Below are 20,966 nucleotides of genomic sequence, written 5' to 3'. Positions count from 1 at the left end.
TAAGTCCAAAAAAATGATTGCAAGAATTTTTCCAGCTGATAGATGGGCTTTGGTCTTCACTGGACAGCCCTCATCCTTCCTTCGCATGTCCTTACTTGCCATTTTTGACTCTGGAGTGTAATGATGGACCAATGTCTGATCACATGTGATGATGCATCTAAAAAATCGTTCCCATGCCAAAGTCGATTCAAAAGTCTGTCACAGATCTCCAACCTGACCTGTTTTTGCTTTTAGGTCAACAACCTCAAAACCCATTGAGTACTAATTTTTCTAAAGCCAAGATGATCAGTGATAATGGATTGCGCACTCTCTTAGCTAATATCCACACGGCACAGATGTTGTCAGCTGAGACTTTACCCTTTATGTCGATCATGACTTTTGTTTTCTACACTTTCTCACCTGCCTTTAAATTGTCTGGCCCGCGTATATTCTCAGCTCTGGAACAGTGTAGTTGTCCCCAAACTGTACCTTTAAATGAGTTAAAATTTCCATAGGTTTAATATCTTCATTAGTTAAAATCTTCATGTTATACGTTATGGAACCTCTTGCTCACTTGTGACTGTACTAACAACAGAATGGAGCAGAGGAGCTAACCAAGCTGGTTCCCCCTCTCTAACATACCAAATATTAACCCTTCCCATTGTGCCATTCAACTCGGAACTGCTTGCTGAAATATAATGCTTAGAAGAATGAACCGTTATGCCTGGAAGAAACTGGTCACCTGTTAAAGTGTGTAAAAATATATATTATATAGTAGAATATTGGCACTTACTCTCTATAGGTTGAAGAAATACATGCAAGAAAATCTTAACTAAAAAAGAAATGAGAGTATTAAATCCTGACTACCTTGTAGTTGCATAGATGAATTTGCCCCTTTCTGTACTCCTATACTTCTAGTGTATAAATGTGATGCCATATGATTCTTTTTTAATTTCATTCTCTTTTTAACATACAAAGTGCCGCCTACCCAGGCATCTTGACCTTAAAAAAACGAATAATAATTAACCTTAAAAAAAATAATAAAGCTGTTTCGAAGATTGTAGTCTTTCATCCCCTTTTCTCTTCTTGTATGGATAATGTGATCCCATCTTTTTTTTATGGTTATCACAATTTTTGAGTCTTTCAGAATCAAAAGTAATTGAAAATACATCTGAAACCTTTTCTCGTAGGAGTCTTCAATACCTTCTGTGATTCAGTCTAGATCTATCATGAAACATCTTCACTTAAGATTCACTTCCACTTCTAGAAACAGGCAGTAGTATAGAGTTGGATCTGGTAAGAAGGAGGTTTAAGGATTCCATATTAGTAAATGACTAAGATTTACACATAACTGAGTATTGGCAAATTTCATTGCAGTACTTTTTTTTTGTCTTCAGTCATTTAACTGGTTTGATGCAGCTCTCCAAGATTCCTTATCTAGTGCTAGTCGTTTCATTTCAGTATACCCTATACATCCTACATCCCTAACAATTTGTTTTACATATTCCAAACGTGGCCTGCCTAGACAATTTTTTCCTTCTACCTGTCCTTCCAATATTAAAGCGACTATTCCAGGATGCCTTAGTATGTGGCCTATAAGTCTGTCTCTTCTTTTAACTATATTTTTCCAAATGCTTCTTTCTTCATCTGTTTGCCGCAATACCTCTTCATTTGTCACTTTATCCACCCATCTGATTTTTAACATTCTCCTATAGCACCACATTTCAAAAGCTTCTAATCTTTTCTTCTCAGATACTCCGATTGTCCAAGTTTCACTTCCATATAAAGTGACACTCCAAACATATACTTTCAAAAATCTTTTCCTGACATTTAAATTAATTTTTAATGTAAACAAATTATATTTCTTACTGAAGGCTCGTTTCGCTTGTGCTATTCGGCATTTTATATCGCTCCTGCTTCGTCCATCTTTAGTAATTCTACTTCCCAAATAACAAAATTCTTCTACCTCCATAATCTTTTGTCCTCCTATTTTCACATTCAGTGGGGTCCATCTTTGTTATTTCTAATACATTTCATTACTTTTGTTTTGTTCTTGTTTATTTTCATGTGATATTTTCTTGCGTAGGACTTCATCTATGCCGTTCATTGTTTCTTCTAAATCCTTTTTACTCTCGGCTAGAATTACTATATCATCAGCAAATCGTAGCATCTTTATCTTTTCACTTTGTACTGTTACTCCGAATCTAAATTGTTCTTTAACATCATTAACTGCTAGTTCCATGTAAAGATTAAAAAGTAACGGAGATAGGGAACATCCTTGTCGGACTCCCTTTCTTATTACCGCTTCTTTCTTATGTTCTTCAATTATTATTACTGTTGATGTTTGGTTCCTGTACATGTTATCAATTGTTCTTCTATCTCTGTATTTGAACCCTAATTTTTTTAAAATGCTGAACATTTTATTCCACTCTACGTTATCGAATGCCTTTTCTAGGTCTATAAACGCCAAGTACATTGCAGTACATCACATGTTAAATTCTCAAAATAGAATTCACTGTACTGTTATAAAACATGCATTCTATAGTTCCACATTTTTTTGATATTGTAAGCCATTTGTAGGATTTATATCCTATAATTGTGGATTGCTTTTCAGTCTTGCAGGTTGAGTTTATTAATTTTAACTACTTTTGAGATATGTTTTCAGTTACAAGGTAACCTGAATGTTCTCATTATTGACTAACAGTTGTTTGTTTTTAAAATGACTACACCAAAAATTGGATTTGACCTAGCAAATGTTCACCAATCCCTTGCCCAACCATTTTGTGAATTTCCATGGGAGTCTTGCCAAATTTGAAGCAAAATTTGATTTATATATGTTGTTTAACTTCATACATTTTCACTTCACCATTGACTCACAAAATGAAGAACACATATAGTCACAGTCACAAAAAATTAAAAATACACAGATTCACACCGCATAACATCACTTAGCTCCCCTGATTAACACAAGAATCACAGTTTACATGATTTAGCACACCACACCTGTAATACAGCTGTTTCATCTACTAAATTCAAATTACAGGAACGTTTAGATACCCACATACATGTATTTATTATTATTATTATTATTATCTTATTTTACGGCTACATAGGATCACTTCAGTCAGTACCAGTGGCAGCTTGTGTATAGGCACTGTGGAACTGCAGTACCCCTATTTCCACTTGATATTATCGATAACATTTAATATAATGTGTCCTTTTTTTTCTTTAATTCTTTCTTTATACTTCTACAATATATAATCCTTAAGCTTAATGTCAGTAGCCATCCCCCAGTTCATGAAAAAGATACAAAAATCTCTGTATGGAACTGTGCACTTCTCAGTTTCAGCAGTGTGGTGTTGGCTGTTGTGCAGATGTGCATATAGAAGTTACAAGCAAGGCTGCGAGGAAGAGAGAACACTATCACTCAGTTCCAACCCTGGCATGCTGGTGGAAAGTAGTTTTTTTTACTCTGCGTGTGTATAGAACATTCCTTGTTCGCGTTCCCTTTTCTAGTTTAGTCAGTGGAAGGAATATGAAAGCAGTTTAGTTGTTTTTTCAGTAGTGATCAGAAGATGGTGGAAAGCAAGGGCTCTTTGATTGCCAGATCTGTTTAAAAGCATGCTGGCTGGGCAGAAGAGAAAGTAATTAGTAAAAACTAATTATGTATTTGTTTCTGTGTTACATAGAAATTTAAATTAGGCACCACTGGACTATAGTGTTTTTTAGCGGACATTTTATTAAGTTATTATCTAATAATACTAAAAAAACATCTGTATTGACATTTTATTATTTATTTGGTTAAACTGAATATGGTTTTTAAGCACAGTGTGCTATAAGTCTATATAACATATTTAGGGTGAGATCATTATGTTTTCTATTTTTATTCTAATTTTTATTCTATATCTGGGCTCGTGCACACATTTTATAAACCTCCTATAAGTTCTAGTACTACTTATGACCAAGTATATTACACAGGATATTTTTAAGTGTATAGGAATATTGTAATAATACCTGATAAATAAATGAATATATATCATTTTAAAGAATATATTTATAATTATCATGAGTTTTTGTTTCAAATAAAAGAAAAAATTAAAATTTAATTAAAAAAATAATCATTTTTAAATTAAACTTTAATTTGAAATATCTGTAACATTTTAAGGTTTTTTTTTTACCTTAACAATAATTAGAAAATAAAAATGGAATAATTACTTTTAAACGTCTTAATGTTGTAGAAAATTGAATAGCCAGTTACATAAAATAAATTTAAATTACTACATAAATCTTTAATTTTATCTTCTAAAAATAATGGACTTGCTTAACACAGTGTCTGAAAAAGAACTCAGCAGTTTTAAATTAAATTTACATTATTATATTTAGAATTACAAACATGTGTGTTTTATTACATGAAAGCACAAAGTTTTTTTTTTTTACTTAATGTAACTCAATATGAGCAATTTTTTCAGCCCTTCAGACGTCTAATTGATACTACCTCATTCCACACTCTGGTGAGCATGTCTGTAGGAATCACTTTGATGGCTGCTGTTATTCTTTGGTGCAGGTGGTAAAGTGATTGAGTTGATGTAAAATATCTTTTACGTAGCCACAAAGAAGAAATCCATTGGCGTCAAATCAGGATTTCACATTGCGAAGTGATGGGAGCTTCTCTATCTCTACAGTTTTCTGGGAACCTATCATTGAGCAGAGTCTGCACACCTTTTGCTTGGTGTAGAGGGACTCCATCCTGCTGGAAGATTGAGCCTTCCATATTTTCATTCTGCAGAAACACAAAGCTCTTTAACATGTCTGAGTACATTATACCTGTAGTAGTCTGCTCATGGAAATAAAATAACCAAATAATCTAAAAATTTGAATTTAGCATGTACAAAACTAGACATTCACTTTTGGTTAGGTGCACGTGGATTTTCTGAGCCCTCATGCTCTACTTTTATGGCAATTCATGACTCCATGAACATGAAATGTTGCTTAATCAGAAAAGAGTGCTGCAGGTAGTTTTCATCAGCATAAATGAAGTGTAACAAAGTCATTAGAAATTGAACTCTTTGTGGCTTATCGTTTAAACCTGGGCTCATAACAGTTTGGCCCGTGACAAAAACAGTTGTAACAGAGCTGCTATCTGATGGAGAATGTGTATACTAAAACTTAATTGTTGTTTCGGGATTACACATAAAACACTTGAGTGCTGCAAAATAAAAACTATAATCATTCTTGAAACTTGCTGAGATTTTTTTTTCGGACACTTAATATGTTGTAAAAAATAAACACGCCATATAAGTAAAAATTAAATCTCCTGCTTTTTATCAAATTCAATTTCCTATAATTATGTTAGTATTTGTCAAATTAATGGAGGCGCCTCCCTTGGTAAAATATTCCGGAGGTAAAATAGTCCCCCGTTCGGATCTCCGGGTGGGAAGGTCACCAGAATCACTACTAAGGAAGGGGTCACCAGAAGATTGAAAAATAACATTCTGCGAGTCGGAGCGTGGAATGTTAGAAGCTTAAAAAAGGTTGGTAGGCAAGAAAATTTAAAAAGGGAAATGGATGGGATGAATGTGGATATAGTAGGAATTAGTGAGGTTCGGTGGGAAGAGGAAGGCGACTTTTGGTCAGGTGATTTTAGAGTAATTAATTCAGCGTCAAATAATGGGCAGGCAGGAGTAGGTTTCATGATGAACAAGAAGATAGGGAGGAAAGTGGAGTATTTCAAGACGCATAGCGATAGAATCATTGTAATAAGGATAAAATCAAAACCTAAACCGACAACGATTGTTAACGTCTATATGCCTACAAGCGCCCATGATGATGATGAGGTAGAGTGTGTATACGAAGAGATTGATGAAGCAATTAAACACGTAAAAGGAGATGAAAATTTAATAATAGTTGGAGATTGGAATGCAAGCATTGGAAAAGGCAAGGAAGGAAATATAGTGGGTGAATACGGGCTGGGCAAAAGGAATGAAAGAGGGGACCGACTTATGGAATTTTGCACGAATGATAGATTATATCATGGTTAAGCAAAGATTTAGAAATCAACTCGTTGACTGCAAAACTTACCCTGGAGCAGACATTGATAGCGACCATAATTTGGTGATAATGAAATATAAATTGGGGTTTAAAAAGCTGAAGAAAAGGTGTCAGATGAATCGGTGGAATTTAGAGAAGCTTGAGGAAGAGGAGGTAAAGAAGATTTTTGAGGAGGACATCGCAACAAGTCTGAGTAAAAAAGATAAGATAGAAAATGTAGAAGAAGAATGGGAGAATGTTAAAAAGGAAATTCTTAAATCAGCAGAAGCAAACTTAGGCGGAATAAAAAGAGCTGGTAGAAAACCTTGGTTTCAGACGATATATTGCAGCTGATGGATGAACGTAGAAAATATAAGAATGCTAGTGATGAAGAAAGTAAAAGGAACTATCGGCAATTAAGAAATGCTATAAACAGGAAGTGCAAACTGGTGAAAGAAGAGTGGATTAAAGAAAAGTGTTCAGAAGTGGAAAGAGAAATGAACATTGGTAAAATAGACGGAGCATACAGGAAAGTTAAGGAAAATTTTGGGGTACATAAATTAAAATCTAATAATGTGTTAAACAAAGATGGTACACCAATATATAATACGAAAGGTAAAGTCGATAGATGGGTGGAATATATTGAAGAGTTATACGGAGGAAATGAATTAGAAAATGGTGTTATAGAGGAAGAAGAGGAAGTTGAGGAGGATGAAATGGGAGAAACAATACTGAGATCTGAATTTAAGAGAGCATTAAAAGATTTAAATGGCAGAAAGGCTCCTGGAATAGACGGAATACCTGTAGAATTACTGCGCAGTGCAGGTGAGAAAGCGATTGATAGATTATACAAACTGGTGTGTAATATTTATGAAAAAGGGGAATTTCCGTCAGACTTCAAAAAAAGTGTTATAGTCATGATACCAAAGAAAGCAGGGGCAGATAAATGTGATGAATACAGAACAATTAGTTTAACTAGTCATGCATCAAAAATCTTAACTAGAATTCTATACAGAAGAATTGAGAGGAGAGTGGAAGAAGTGTTAGGAGAAGACCAATTTGGTTTCAGGAAAAGTATAGGGACAAGGGAAGCAATTTTAGGCCTCAGATTAATAGTAGAATGAAGATTAAAGAAAAACAAACCAACATACTTGGCGTTTATAGACCTAGAAAAGGCATTCGATAACGTAGACTGGAATAAAATGTTCAGCATTTTAAAAAAATTAGGGTTCAAATACAGAGATAGAAGAACAATTGCTAACATGTACAGGAACCAAACAGCAACAGTAACAATCGAAGAACATAAGAAAGAAGCCGTAATAATAAAGGGAGTCTGACAAGGATGTTCCCTATCTACGTTACTTTTTAATCTTTACATGGAACTAGCATTTAATGATGTTAAAGAACAATTTAGATTCGGAGTAACAGTATAAGGTGAAAAGATAAAGATGCTATTTTGCAGATGCAGATTTTTGAAAGTGTATGTTTGGAGTGTCGCTTTATATGGAAGTGAAACTTGGACAATCTGAGAAGAAAAGATTAGAAGCCTTTGAAATGTGATGCTATAGGAGAATGTTAAAAATCAGATGGGTGGATAAAGTGGCAAATGAAGAGGTATTGTGGCAAATAGATGAAGAAAGAAGCATTTGGAAAAATATAGTTAAAAGAAGAGACAGACTTATAGGCCACATACTAAGGCATCCTGGAATAGTCGCTTTAATATTGGAAGGACAGGTAGAAGGAAAAATTGTGTAGGCAGGCCACGTTTAGAAATATGTAAAACAAATTGTTAGGGATTGTAGAGGGTGTACTGAAATGAAACGACTAGCACTAGATAGGGAATCTTGGAGAGCTGCATCAAACCAGTCAAATGACGGAAGACAAAAAAAAAAAAAAAAAGAATTGTCAAATAGGATTTTAGTCACATCCAATTATTCCCTAAAATCTTCTGTTAGTACGTAAATAAGAATCTTTTAGAAGTAAATCATAGAAAAGAGTTTATATTAGATACAGTTACAATGTATTGTAGTAGGGGTACAATTTATTTTTATTTTTTTCAATAAATGTTAAGTCTCCTTCAAAATAGTCTCCATTACAGCTAATACATTTGTCCAACCTTTTTTTCCACTGTTCAAAACATTTTTTTAAAGTTCATCTGTTGTGATAACTTACAGCATCTTCTTTATATATATCTTCAGCTCTTCCACATCAGCAAAATGCTCTACTTTCAGGTCCCTCTTCATTCACGGGAATAAAAAAAAAAATCATAGCTAGATCAGGTCATTAAAAGAGGGGTGGGGCAAAGGAGTCGTGCCATTTTTTTGTTAAAAATTGGCATAATGTGTGAACACCAGCTACATTGTCATAGTAGAAAAACCAGCTGCCCATCTGCCACAAATACGGTCTTTTTTTGCCGCAAACTGTTGCACAAATTTTTCAGAACATTAATTCCCTGGTTAACAGTCTAACCTGGTTGGAATGAATTTCAAATGTGTCTTCCCTTTCAATAAAAAAAGCAAATGAGCATTGTTTTGATGTTTGACTTCATTTGACAACTTCTTTCGGGCAAGGTGACATTGTAGTCTTCCATGGCTTGATGACTGTTGTTTGGTTTCAGGATCATAACTATAGTACCATGATTTGACATCAGTAATGATCTTGAAAAAGAAATTGGGTCGGTTTGGGACTGTTTTTTCAAAGTTTGGCAGGCATCCCAATGACCCTCTTTTTGCTGAGCAGTCAGGGCTGAAGCCCCTCCCCCCCCATGTGGGTTTGAAAGTCCACTTAAATGAGTGGGTCTTCCTTCCCTCTTATCCTTATATCCCATCCTATTGCTCTCCTATCATGGCTGTTGTGAATGTTAAGAACTGCAACTTTAACCCAAGGTCGAAACTATTGTGCCAATGGGTGGATGATTCAACGTAGTGAGTCTCAAACAGTGTCTTATGGACACCTGGACGAACCCAGTTGAATTTAGTTCTAACCTCTGTATGTGTGGGCTCTACAAGGGTGGTTCTATCTTTCCCCGGTACTTGTGGGACCAAAATAAGTTCTGAAATAATATCCGTGATGTTGATATTGTAAATAGAAATTTAAATGGTGACACATCCCATCTGCAATATAAAGACATTAGATTTGTAGTTCTTCGAAATAATCAGGAAGATTATTTCGAAGGTCCTTAGGGCCCTTCAAAGGTCCCGAAGGCCCTTCATAAGGTCCTTACCTTTCCTAAAAAATAAATAAAAGTAGTAATGGATTCAAGTGGTTCCTGAAGAACGTCAGGAAATTAAGAGACAGATCGATATTGATATCAATATCATATATAATAAAATTTTTAATGACGATCAGTCAATTTCTCTTACATCTCAACAGTATAGGCAGTATAAAAGATGTGGTATGGCACAAAACCTTGAATACCAGCTGAGGTGTAATTTTTTGCCCGGACCTTCTGGAGATCAGTGTTACTGAAATTGCCGATGAGCTTTGTCCCCAAGGTGTTGTAAAGGTGAAGTGAATAATGACACTTCAGAGTGGGATGAAGGAACCTACTCCTTCCCTTATATTCAGCCTTCCTGTACCATCTGAAAAAATAAAAGTAGGTTACTTGTCAGTTTGAGTATGACCATTCATCCCCAACCCCACGGTGATGTTTACACTGTCAAAAGTATGGCCATGCTACATCTTGCTTGAAAACTGCAATATGTGCTGAAGGTACAACAGCACTAACTACCAGGAGGAAGAGAAATGTGTTAACTGTAGTGGATTACATTCAGCTCACTCATGAGATTGCATAACTTTTAAAGAAGAGAAGGCAATTTTCAAAATTTGTACTGAGCAAAAACGTTTTTTTCTGGCTGCACAAAGAGAATGTAAAAAGATGATGAATTCCCAAAATCTGGTGGTTAAAGCCAGAATTCTCTTTTGCTGCTGCTACATTGAGGTCAACCCTTGCAAATTCAAATGATAAATCAAATCAATATATAATCAAACACAGGTTTGATTAAGCAGGATCAACAGAGCAGATCCTACTGCGAGTTGAAAAAGCTTTCTCAAATGTTATCTGATCAAGTTGCTTCTGTCACAACCACTATTTCAGAGTTAACTAAGATCAACAAGAAGTTAGCAATTGCAGCTATTAATTGCACTCAAAGCTTTAGAAGATTTGTATTCTAGTCATCTTATTGTCACCAAAATCTATAAATCAAAAATGACTTTATTACACAAAGCTGTTGTGAGAGGCTTAATTTTTAGCCTAACGAAAGTGATATTCATTGTTTGTATTTATTAACTTAGTTATCTTGTAACTATTACTAAAAACATATTCTTTTTTAATCATACATATATAAAAGAGAATCATTTTAATTGTTATTTGTAATTCTCAGATGAAAATTGCCAGAATTAATAAAGTCAAGACTCTTTATATTTTCATCAAATTGTAACTGCTTAAATTAAAATTGAGATTAAATTGAACTAGAAAATGAAAACTAATAAAAGTTTTGCATTTCTGAAAACTTGTTCTGTGTAGATCTTAAAACGTTTTATTCATAATTTTTTGGAAAAAATAATAGGTGATACAAAGTGAGACAGATCCACGTCTCTTGACAATAATGTGTTGTCAAAAACTCATATGAAAACTTTAATTTTTATTTTTTATTAAAATGTGTTATTGGTGAGTAAATTGAAAAAGATTGTTTTGTCAAAAGGAATTGATGTTTGAAAAAATGTAAAATGGTTTCTGTTAAAAAAAAATCTACAACAAAAATTTCTTTTGCTATAGAAATTAAAGAGCCACTTGAGGACAAGTACAGGATTTTTAAAAAGCACAACATAAACATTCCTTTGAGTTGTTTGATGTGTGTGTATGTATGTATATATGACTACCCAACTGAATTATAAACCATTAAGTTAAATCCCCCAAAATAAATGTTAAAGCAAGCTTGATGTTTTCATATTGGTATTACTATCACTGTGCCATCCATTTGACAATTACTCTCTTTTTTTTGGAAGTATATAAATATTCACTGCCCATTGTACAGCAAAATTGTTTATCCTTTTAAAAGTTTACTAATGTGAAATTACTTAATTTTATTTCTTAAGTCAAGGAGTTACTTTCTGAATATTCACACCGACAGGGTATTTAATATTAGGTTTGCATAAATTAGGGAGAAACTATATGTGGAGTTTATGTGCAGTTTCATCATGCATTTTACATAAAAGTAATTTCATAAAGATAACTTACTGTAGGTAGCAGCTACTCATGAGTACATTCATAAGTAAATTCATTCAGCCATTCATAAAAGTAAGTTTGCAGCAACTTCTTGACAGCAATTGTATCAATCTTCACAAATCCAGGTTCTTAGTCTATTAATACTATGAGGAAAATGAAAAACACTTGGGATTTTAAAATCCCATAAAAAGGTATCACTGAAAGGTTAGTGATCTTGGAAGCTAAATCTTATCAGAATCGCAGTACAGTTTCTAAAAAGATCCCTTAAAGAGGTAATGGTACGTAATTGCATCATTGTCTATAGCTGTGCTTAAGTTGTAAAGTTTAGATAAAGTGTAGATCTAGGATTATCTCGCAGCACTCCAAAGTGCCACCAGATAAGCCTAATGTCTTAACTGCTTCTACAGTTCTGGCATTCAGATGATTTTATCAAGCATAGATCCACAGCTTTCAGTCTGTGTGTTGAAAGCATGAGTTGTTGGAACTAGATCATTATACCAATATTGAAAGCAGTAATGGAAATCTCATCACACAGTTGCTTTTACTGCAGATGCATAATGCACTTTTCGACCAACACTATTGGACAAAGTGCCATTAATTAGGGAACAAACTGATACCTTGACAACTGTAGTGCATCCTTGAAAATATCATACAATTACGCCTACATCATGGGTGTCTCTGATACTGGTTAGGTCATATACTTAATGCTAGTCAATACACTACACTGAAAATGATATTTATGTTAGTATTTCAATGGAGTATGTCTGTAGCAAAAAATTACTGAGTTAAATCAAAATGTGAATGTAACTGTAGCATTTCAATATCAGTAATGTCTTTGTAGTGCTGTGATTTCATATTGGATTTAACATTACTGTTGAAATATCAAAACTATTTACCACTTAATGATTTGAGTTTGCCGTAAGTAAGACTTTGTGAATTGAAATGCAAAATAAAAATATTTTTTTCTTTACAGATATGCTGAAGGAAGTAGTTCATCAAATGAAAAACAGAAAAAAAAGATTAAAGTAATTAAAAAGGAAAAGGAAAAGGTTAAAAATGAAAAGAATAAATTAAGCAAAAGTGATAACAATAATATTGATGATAATGTAAATGGAAATATAGATACTGTTGTTGATTTTAAATTTTCAGATTCAGAATAAATTTTAGTTTTTAATTGGTTATGCATTTTATTTATTGACAATTTATATTTTGTAATATATTTTGTAATAAACTATCCATATAATTGTTTTGTATATATTCTTAAAAAGTAATCATTTCCCATGCTTTGATTTTCTTCTTTAAATTTTCAGCAATTATTCTTGATCCATATCTGTGTTTATATCACCACTTACCTTTTGAAACATGATGGTCAGTCAATTATAAACCTTTGTTGCCATCTTTTATTCAAAAAATATTTTTTTAATCCCCAAAATATTTTTTTCTGCATAATTTCCATTAACTTTTAAACATCTGCCACTAAATAGTTGTAATAGTTATCTTTTCCATATCATATATAAAATAATGAATTGAACATGTTCAAAGTTAATTACAAATACAGTATTCTATCTCTTTTTATTTTCAAGTTGATCTTCTAATGCCTCCTCAAGTGGTCTAAAAAAAAAATTAGTCACTTGATGCTAAGTTGGAGCTGTAAGGTGGATGTTTGTAATCTAATGCATTTAAGAATCTATATTTCTTGGTTACTGCAGCAGTCTGTGATCAAACATTGTTGTGTAGCAGCAGAGCACTGTGAATTTGGGTTCTATGCTTGGATAGGGTGCCTTGACCCTTAAATAACAGTGAATTACTGTATGCATCCAACATTTATTGCCTCTTTAATCAAGAAAATTGATTTACATAACCTCTATGTAGTCCCAGAACACTGTAAGCAAGAACCTTACCCACAGACTTTGTACCTTCACTGGATCTTCTTCCCAAATGTACGACTTGCTTTAATTACTTCATTGATGGTGTATAGTAATCTACCCAGGTTCATTACAAGTAAGAATGCGATGTAAAAAAACCCCTTCTGTTTTATACTGTACCAGAACACTAGCAATTTTCTACATTTATTTTGTGAACTCATTTATGCTTGCTACTACTAGAACCTAGGTAATGAGAAGCAGTGGAGAGGGTTTTTAGACACATACATTAATACACAAATGAACCATATTCTTGTATATTTACTTGTTGAGAAGTAGAAAAAGGTTTCAGTTAATATTTTACTGACCCTCTATTAAATTTGTGATAATGAAAGTTAACTAGTCAAATTTTGTAATGCACCAACTTTTTTTTAATGTATATATGCTAAACTTATATTGAAATATATGATCACAATATGTAGATGGATACTAGTAATATAGTATGGTGTACATTTTGTGGTTTCATGGACTCCAATCAACTACTCGTATTCAAAAGAAATCAGGACCAACTATTGCAGAGAATCATCTCAAAGACCAAATATTGTAATTTTGTACAAAAGTTTTGTTAGCAGTAATTGTGTAGCATACAAGGATACCTAGTCAACATAACTTAGCTGCAGATGTAGTGCTCAAACAAGGGTAACAGTTATACATTTATAGTTGTTGGCATGCTGTAATACTCACTGATGTAAGCATGAAAGACAAGTTAAAAATTCAAGTGTACATGCTTAAAAAAGAGATAAATGGGATGTCTGAAATCCAGGCTGTAAAGTTAATGAAATATACAAAACAGCACAGTTGTAAGTATTTTATCTATACAGTGAAACGAGATTCAAGGGACTGGCAGTAAGTGTTTGTTATACCAGAATAAAATCTTCCCCTCTAACATAAAGTAAATAATTGATACTCAGTATTAAAGAATACAACATTGTATAAGAAATTTGCCTAAACTTAAAAAAGTAAAATCATATTGCTTAAAATTGTGAGCACATACCTACTACTGTACATACATAAAGAATTGTAAACTTACCTAAAATTTATGAGGTTATTTTCTAAATAGAACACTGTAACTTACATGTAATAATGTACTTGAACACACTTAAAAAGTATTAAAGATACACGCAGCAATACTACTGCAGTCTTACATCAATAACTTGTTAAAACTTTTAACCTAACTTAAAAAAATTGTCTATAGTTGCTTGCTTTTTATTTTTATACCTGAAATTGTCAAAACAATTTTTTAAACTATTCATTTTATTAAAAAAAAAATTAGGGTTCAGATACAGAAATAGAACAATTGCTAACATTTATAGGAACCAAACAGCAACAGTAATAATTGAAGAACATAATAAAGAAGCTGTAATAAAAAGGGAAGTTCAACAAGGGTGTTCCCTATCCCCATTACCTTTTTATCTTTACATAAAACTAGCAGTTAATGATGTTAAAGAACAATTCAGATCCGGAGTAACAGTACAAGGTGAAAAGATAAAGATGCTACGATTTGCTGTTGATTTAGTAATTCTAGTAAAAAAAATTTAGAAGAAACAATGAGCGGCATGGATGAAGTCCTACGCAAGAACTGCCACATGAATATAAACAAGAACAAAATGAAAGTAATGAAGTGTAGTAGAAATAACGAAGATAGACCACTGAATGTGAAAATAGGAGGACAAAAGATTATGGAGGTAGAAGAATTTTGTTATTTGGGAAGTAGAATTATTAAAGATGGACGAAGCAGGAACGATATAAAATGCCGTATAACGCAGGTGAAATGATCTTTCAGTCAAAAATTAATTTAAACGTCAGGAAAATATTTTTGAAAGTATATGTTTGGAGTGTATCTTTATATGGAGGCGAAACTTGCTTGATCAGAGTACCTGAGAAGAAAAGAATAGAAGCTTCTAAAATGTGGTGCTATAGGAGAACGTTAAAAATCAGATGGGTGGATAAAGTGACAAATGAAGAGGTGTTGCGGCAAACTGATGGAGAAAGAAGCATTTGGAAAATTATAGTTAAAAGAAGAGAGTCTTATAGGCCGCATATTAAGACATCCTGGAATAGTCACTTTAATATTGGAGGGACAGGTAGAAGGTAAAAAATTGTACAGGCAGGCAACGTCTGAAATATGTAAAACAAATTGTTAGGGATGTAGGATGCAGGGGGTATACTGAAATGAAACAACTAGCACTAGATAGGGAATCTTGGAGAGCTGCATCAAACCAGTCAAATGACTGAAAACAAAGACGAATCATTTTATAAACTCATCTCTGATATTGCTGTAAAATGTTGTAAGCAATTGTAAACTGTCTTGAGCTGCATAGACGGTAATGATTGGATTATCAATAATAGTGTTATTTTCAGATTTTGCGGATTTGCCTGTGTTTCACTTTATTAATTATTTCTTCATCTGCTGGACTTTTGGTTATTAACAAATTGCCATCAGCATGCGTACAATCATCCACATTACACCCATCAAATACATTTTTGGAATCAATGGCCTGAATCCACTGGGAAAGTGGTAGTTTGTCTTCTGACATAGAATCTTCTTTATTTGCAACTGCAGCAAGACCGAATTTTTTGAAACAATTCTAAATCGTAGTTGAAGGTACATTATCTCATCCTCTATTGATTAATGTGATGGAATCAAAAACATTTATAGTAAATCCTTTTTTATCTTGTAAGCAATCAAATAATTTTAATACCAATAAATGTCTGAAGTGAACTTTAATAAAAGAGTGGATAATGCCTTGATCCATCATTTGTAGCTTTGCAATGGTGTTTAGAGGCGAAAATACTATTTTTATGTTAGTGAGGTTTTCTGTTACTGGGTGTGCTCAACAGTTATCAGTTAGCAGTAAAGTTTTTCTTTGTGGGAATGCAGGTTCCCACGGAAGTGGAAGGAAGCCAGGCTAGTGCTTCTACACAAACATAAGAGTGCAACACCATGAGAGTGCAGAGTACAGGCCCCTCTGCCTGTTAAGCATGGTAGGAAAGTTGTATGAACAGCTGAAGTTGGAGAGAATAAGAGCGTTACTGTTGGCTAACAGTGGTTTTTCATAGCACCAGTATAGATCCACGAAGGGGAAGTTGACAATCGATGCAGTCGACTATGTGGTAGACTGGGTACAGAACATGGCAAGAGGTATACGGTGAACAAGGAGGTTACCTCTGGTTGTCCTTGACATAAGAAATGCATTCAAAAGCATTTCATGGACGGTGGTAATGGATTACCACCGGGTAAGGGACTTGTTGAGTACATTATCGCCATTCTCAATGACTACCTCCACAAACAATGGGTAAAAGCTGATACGGAGGGACACGTAGAATTTGGAATGTGCAGTGGTGTGCTATAGGGTTTGTGCTCGGACCAAAATTGTGGAACATTGTATACGACGGCCTCCTGGGATTGGAGTTCCCAGGCGGTCACCTGTGCTGATGATCTGGCAGCCAGACAGACAGAGGAAGAGGTTGAAGGTGTAGCAAATGAGGCAGTTGACATGGTAAGTGGCTGGCTGGAGGAACGAGGACTGAGTCTGCCCCTCAGAAAACAACTATGATGGTGATAGTTGGCCACAGACAAATCAGGAAGTTTGAGATAATGGTCAAAGATACAAGAGTTTGCATGTTGAGGTATGTTAAATACCTCGGCTTGGGGTTGGACACGTCAAGCCTCTTTAATCATCATCTTAAGGAGACAGCTGGAAAAGCAGGAAGGATCCTTGATGCATTTACAAGACTCATGAGTAACAAGCAGGGACCCTGAGCCAGGAAGAGATGGCTCATCCTTCCTGTGGCCACCTCGGTTCTGCTATATGCAGTGCCAATGTGGGCGGGAGTGCTGGAGAGGGCGAGGAATAAGAGGCTGTTGTCCTCACTCCAGCAGAGGGCAGCGATCAAGGTGGCTTCTGCGTGTCATATGATTACGGGCAATGTAGTAAAGGTCATCGCCAGGGTCCCCTGATTTGTCTGAGGGCAATACAGCTAATGAGAAGATTCAAGGGGATGATGAAGGCTGAGACGTGGGGAATGCTACTGGTGGAGCAGCAGACCAGGTGCGATGCCACCACTAAGGGCTCCTGGATGAAGAGACTAATACCCAGGATTGGGCCATGGGGAGGTGAGTTACTATCTCACCTAGTTCCTCTCTGGCCACGGGGACTTCATGGCTTACCTACATCGGTTCAGATGAAGAGGACAAGGGAAGCAATTTTAGGCCTCAGATTAATATTAGAAGGAAGATTAAAGAAAAACAAACTGACATACACGGCATTATAGACTTAGAAATTTGGATAACATAGACTGGAATAAAATGTTCAGCATTTTAAAAAGTTTAGGCTTTAAGTATAGAGATAGAAGAACAATTGCTAAAATTTACAGGAAAAAAACTGCAACACTTAAGAGCATAAGAAAGAGGTAGTGATAAAAAAAGGGAGTCGGACAAGTATGTTCCCTATCCTTGTTACTTTTTTAATCTTTACATAGAACTAGCAGTTAATGAGGAGGTTACAGAACAGTTTAGAATCAGAGTAACTGTGAAAGGTAAAAAATTAAAGATGCTACAATTTGTTGATATAATAATTCTAGCTGAGAGCACAAAAGAATGAGAAGAAACAATGAATGGCATGGATGATGTTCTACAATTTGCTTACATCAAAAATTAATTTAAACAAGAGGAAAGCATTTTTGAACGTATATGTTTGGAGCATAGCTTTATATGGAAGTGAAACTTGGATGATCGCAGTATCTGATAAGAAAAGATTACAAGCTTTTGAAATGTGGTGCTATAGGAGAATGTTAAAAATCAGATGGGTTGTTAAAGTGACAAATGAAGAGGTATTGCCGCATATCGATGAAGAAAGAAGCATTTGGAAAAATATAGCTAAAAGAAGAGACAGACTTTTAAGACATCCTGGAATAGTAACTTTGATATTGGAGGGACAGGTAGATGAGAAAAAGTGTACAGGCAGGCAACATGTAAAACAAATTGTTATGCGTGTAGGAGGTATACCGAAATGAAACGACTGGTACTTGATAGGGAATCTAGGAGTGCTACATCAAACCAGTCAAATGACTACAGGCAAAAAAAAAATATATATATATATATATATATATTTATTTTGTGTCAAGTGTTATTACCTTTTATTTATACTGTATCTGATGGATTTAAAAATTTGTTTTTAAAATAATTTATTTGATACAGTAGTGTGCGTTTGAATAAAATATACATTTGCTTACACCGATGGAAATGTTTGTAATAGTAATTCAAATGCCAGCATTTTAAAATCTATTTTAACATCAATTATTGTAATGTTAAAACAGCTTTTGTTCTAAAAGACAAATTTATTGTTAATTATTTTTGTAATCTTAAGCTTTTCGCAATTATTTTTTTATAGAGGAAATTTCCTGCTAGCAGTGGGTTTCTATTAAGGTTAGTTGGTTTTATGATACATCTCCCAGTAAATTATTTTCTTTTGAAACTATCAAAGCGATTTATTTAAATTTCTTTGCGCATTGAATAACAAATTTCCATTTTTGGAATTCTCATTTTCTAAATCTTAATTTCCTTAAAAACTATGAAATACAAACCTAGAATACGTTTTGATGCATGTAAGCAAACTTCCGATGTGAACGGGATGGTTTGAAGTGTTATTGGAAAGGATGAATTGATCTGCTGGTAAGAAACTTAAAGAGTATTTAAAAAAGTTAATCGCCATGAATTTATATTTTACTGTGTTAAGGTCATTTTTGTGTTTTTTTTTTTCATGAGTAATTTATATTTTCAGTTTGCATGCGTTAAGTTGTTGGAGGGGAGTGGTTATTAAATTTAATCGGTGCATTCTGAATTGTTTTATTACGCTTTTACAGTTCCTAATAATGTTTATATTTTAGCATACTATGAAAAATGTATTTCCTTTCTTATTTAAGATTTATTTAACCTAAATTTATTATTTTCACTATTAGTTTTTCATCATAGTTGTGTCCGAAGATAGTTTACTCCTTTCATAAAACTAAAACATAATGAAATGTTGCTCTGTTCCTGCAGTTATTAGTTAACTTATTTTGCACTACATAAACAGTTAAGCTAGTTGCTTCAGTTGGTTGATAACAATTTTGTTTTCAGTCGTTTGGGATAAGGTTGTATTTACTTTGTTCTCATAAAGAGGTTATCTATGAACTACGTACAGTTTTATAACGATAATGGATTTTTATTTTACTCTTGTATATGATAGCGATTATTTAATTTCTACAGTTTTTTATGCTTACTATTGAAAAAGTAAGTCGTATACTGCCGTTATTTGGATGCTGTTGCATATTCCAACCAGTTATGTGATTGTAGGTAGTTTTTTTTTAGTTTTGTAATTACTGTTGCTAACCAAGATCAAAGATCATGGTGAAACTCGACTACCTTGATCTAGGACTTAATTTTATTTTTGTATGTTAATTTCCAGAATACTGAAGGTTCACTTTTAACCATTCCTGCAACTTTACATTAATTAGAACAGTAAGCAGGCAAACGTATCACTACAAAGCAAATAATGATATATTTGTTTACAGTTATAAAATTTGGGTCATGAATACATTATTTAATTAAGTCAGATTATAAATTATCACAGGGATATTTAGACTGATAAGTTATGTAAGTGATTATTGAGTCTTTGATTAATAAATCCAAATAATAACTTGCGAGTCAATTCTTGTTAACATTTTTAAAAATATTATAAATGTTAAAATTATAAATCCTCTATTAATTCTGATTAAAAAAAGTCCATGAAACTTAACACTTCCATTGATGATAACTAATTTATTACAGAAGTGTTAACATTAACTTTTTATGGAAAACAGATATGCTTATATGTTTGAATGGATATTATCCATTAATATAATTTGTATTTTTTAAGCTATTATATGCCAAATATCTTTCACATCTATTAGATCTAAATAAAAAATAGAATTCTTTAACTGATTTGACTTCATTATTGCTATTAGGATTTATTTGTTTTGACCTTTTTGGCTAAATTTTCTCTTATTTTCCCAAAGAATTTCTTAAACTGGTTTGCAGTCTTTGTTTCTACATTTTGACCATTGAGGGCCAATCTGTTTGGTGTATAATTAGTGTTTTTACTTGCCTATTTTTGAATTTACATCGCTCCATATTACAATACAACTTACTAAAAATTCAGAATTAAAAAATCAAAATTTAGTGGGATGTTAAGTCTGTTGTTTTATATCAGTGGACATAAAACAGTATAGAATTATCAAATGTTGGTTGTTGAATCTTTGTGCAAGAACAGTAGACCATCCTTGTATATACAAAAAGTTCTGATATATGTTAGAACAATCATTCTGTACTCTTTAATTAATATTCTGCTTTATTTGGTAAAGGATGATGTAAATTAAAAGATCGTGTAAATCTGATGATAAATCTTCAGCCAACTCTAAATGAATGACTTTAGTGCTGAAACAAACAAATAATGATACGTAATACTTCTGAGCTATGACTCCACGTTTTCTGAATAATTTTACCCAAAATGGTCCACAGTAATCTTACAAATGGTCTAAGAATTGGATGTACAGATGATTTGGGTAGGTTTCCCATTATCTGGGTCATCCCCTTTGGATTTGCTTTGAAACATTTTACACATTGATGAAATATTCTATGAACTAAGTTTTTTCCTCCAATAGGCCAGTATTTTTGTCTAATCATGTTCAGTAGTGATTGTGGTCCAAAATGCAGATTTTTGACATGGATGTGTCGGATTATCAGTTCAGTCAAGATTTGATTCTTTCGTAAAATGATGGGGTTCCTTTGG

The 20,966-nt window shown here is 33.5% G+C and overlaps 2 protein-coding genes across 5 annotated transcripts in view; both read left to right on the top strand.

The window, feature by feature from the left end:
* The window catches only part of Noc2 (Nucleolar complex protein 2), a 79,311-nt gene extending 66,899 nt beyond the window's left edge, over nucleotides 1-12,412 (top strand). The window contains exon 12 of the mRNA XM_075359772.1: nucleotides 12,207-12,412. Coding sequence (XP_075215887.1) covers nucleotides 12,207-12,393 — 187 coding nt within the window. The 3' untranslated portion in view covers nucleotides 12,394-12,412. The remainder of the gene's footprint in view (nucleotides 1-12,206) is intronic.
* Nucleotides 12,413-18,564: 6,152 nt separating this feature from the next.
* LOC142321570 (piwi-like protein Siwi) overlaps nucleotides 18,565-20,966 on the top strand; it is a 118,734-nt gene continuing 116,332 nt past the window's right edge. Inside the window, exon 1 of one of the 4 annotated variants that reach the window (XM_075359771.1) lies at nucleotides 18,565-18,583. The gene's annotated coding sequence lies outside the window, so the exon portion shown is untranslated. Of the gene's footprint in view, nucleotides 18,584-18,609; nucleotides 18,830-19,273; nucleotides 19,489-20,966 lie in introns of those variants that run through there. The other 3 variants (XM_075359766.1, XM_075359770.1, XM_075359769.1) reach the window with 3 other exon arrangements.

The sequence above is a fragment of the Lycorma delicatula genome, chromosome 3 (genome assembly GCF_047948215.1).
Source record: "Lycorma delicatula isolate Av1 chromosome 3, ASM4794821v1, whole genome shotgun sequence".
NCBI lineage: Eukaryota > Metazoa > Arthropoda > Insecta > Hemiptera > Fulgoridae > Lycorma > Lycorma delicatula.
Note: the sequence above shows the minus strand (reverse complement) of the source record. Positions and strands in the feature narration are given on the sequence as shown.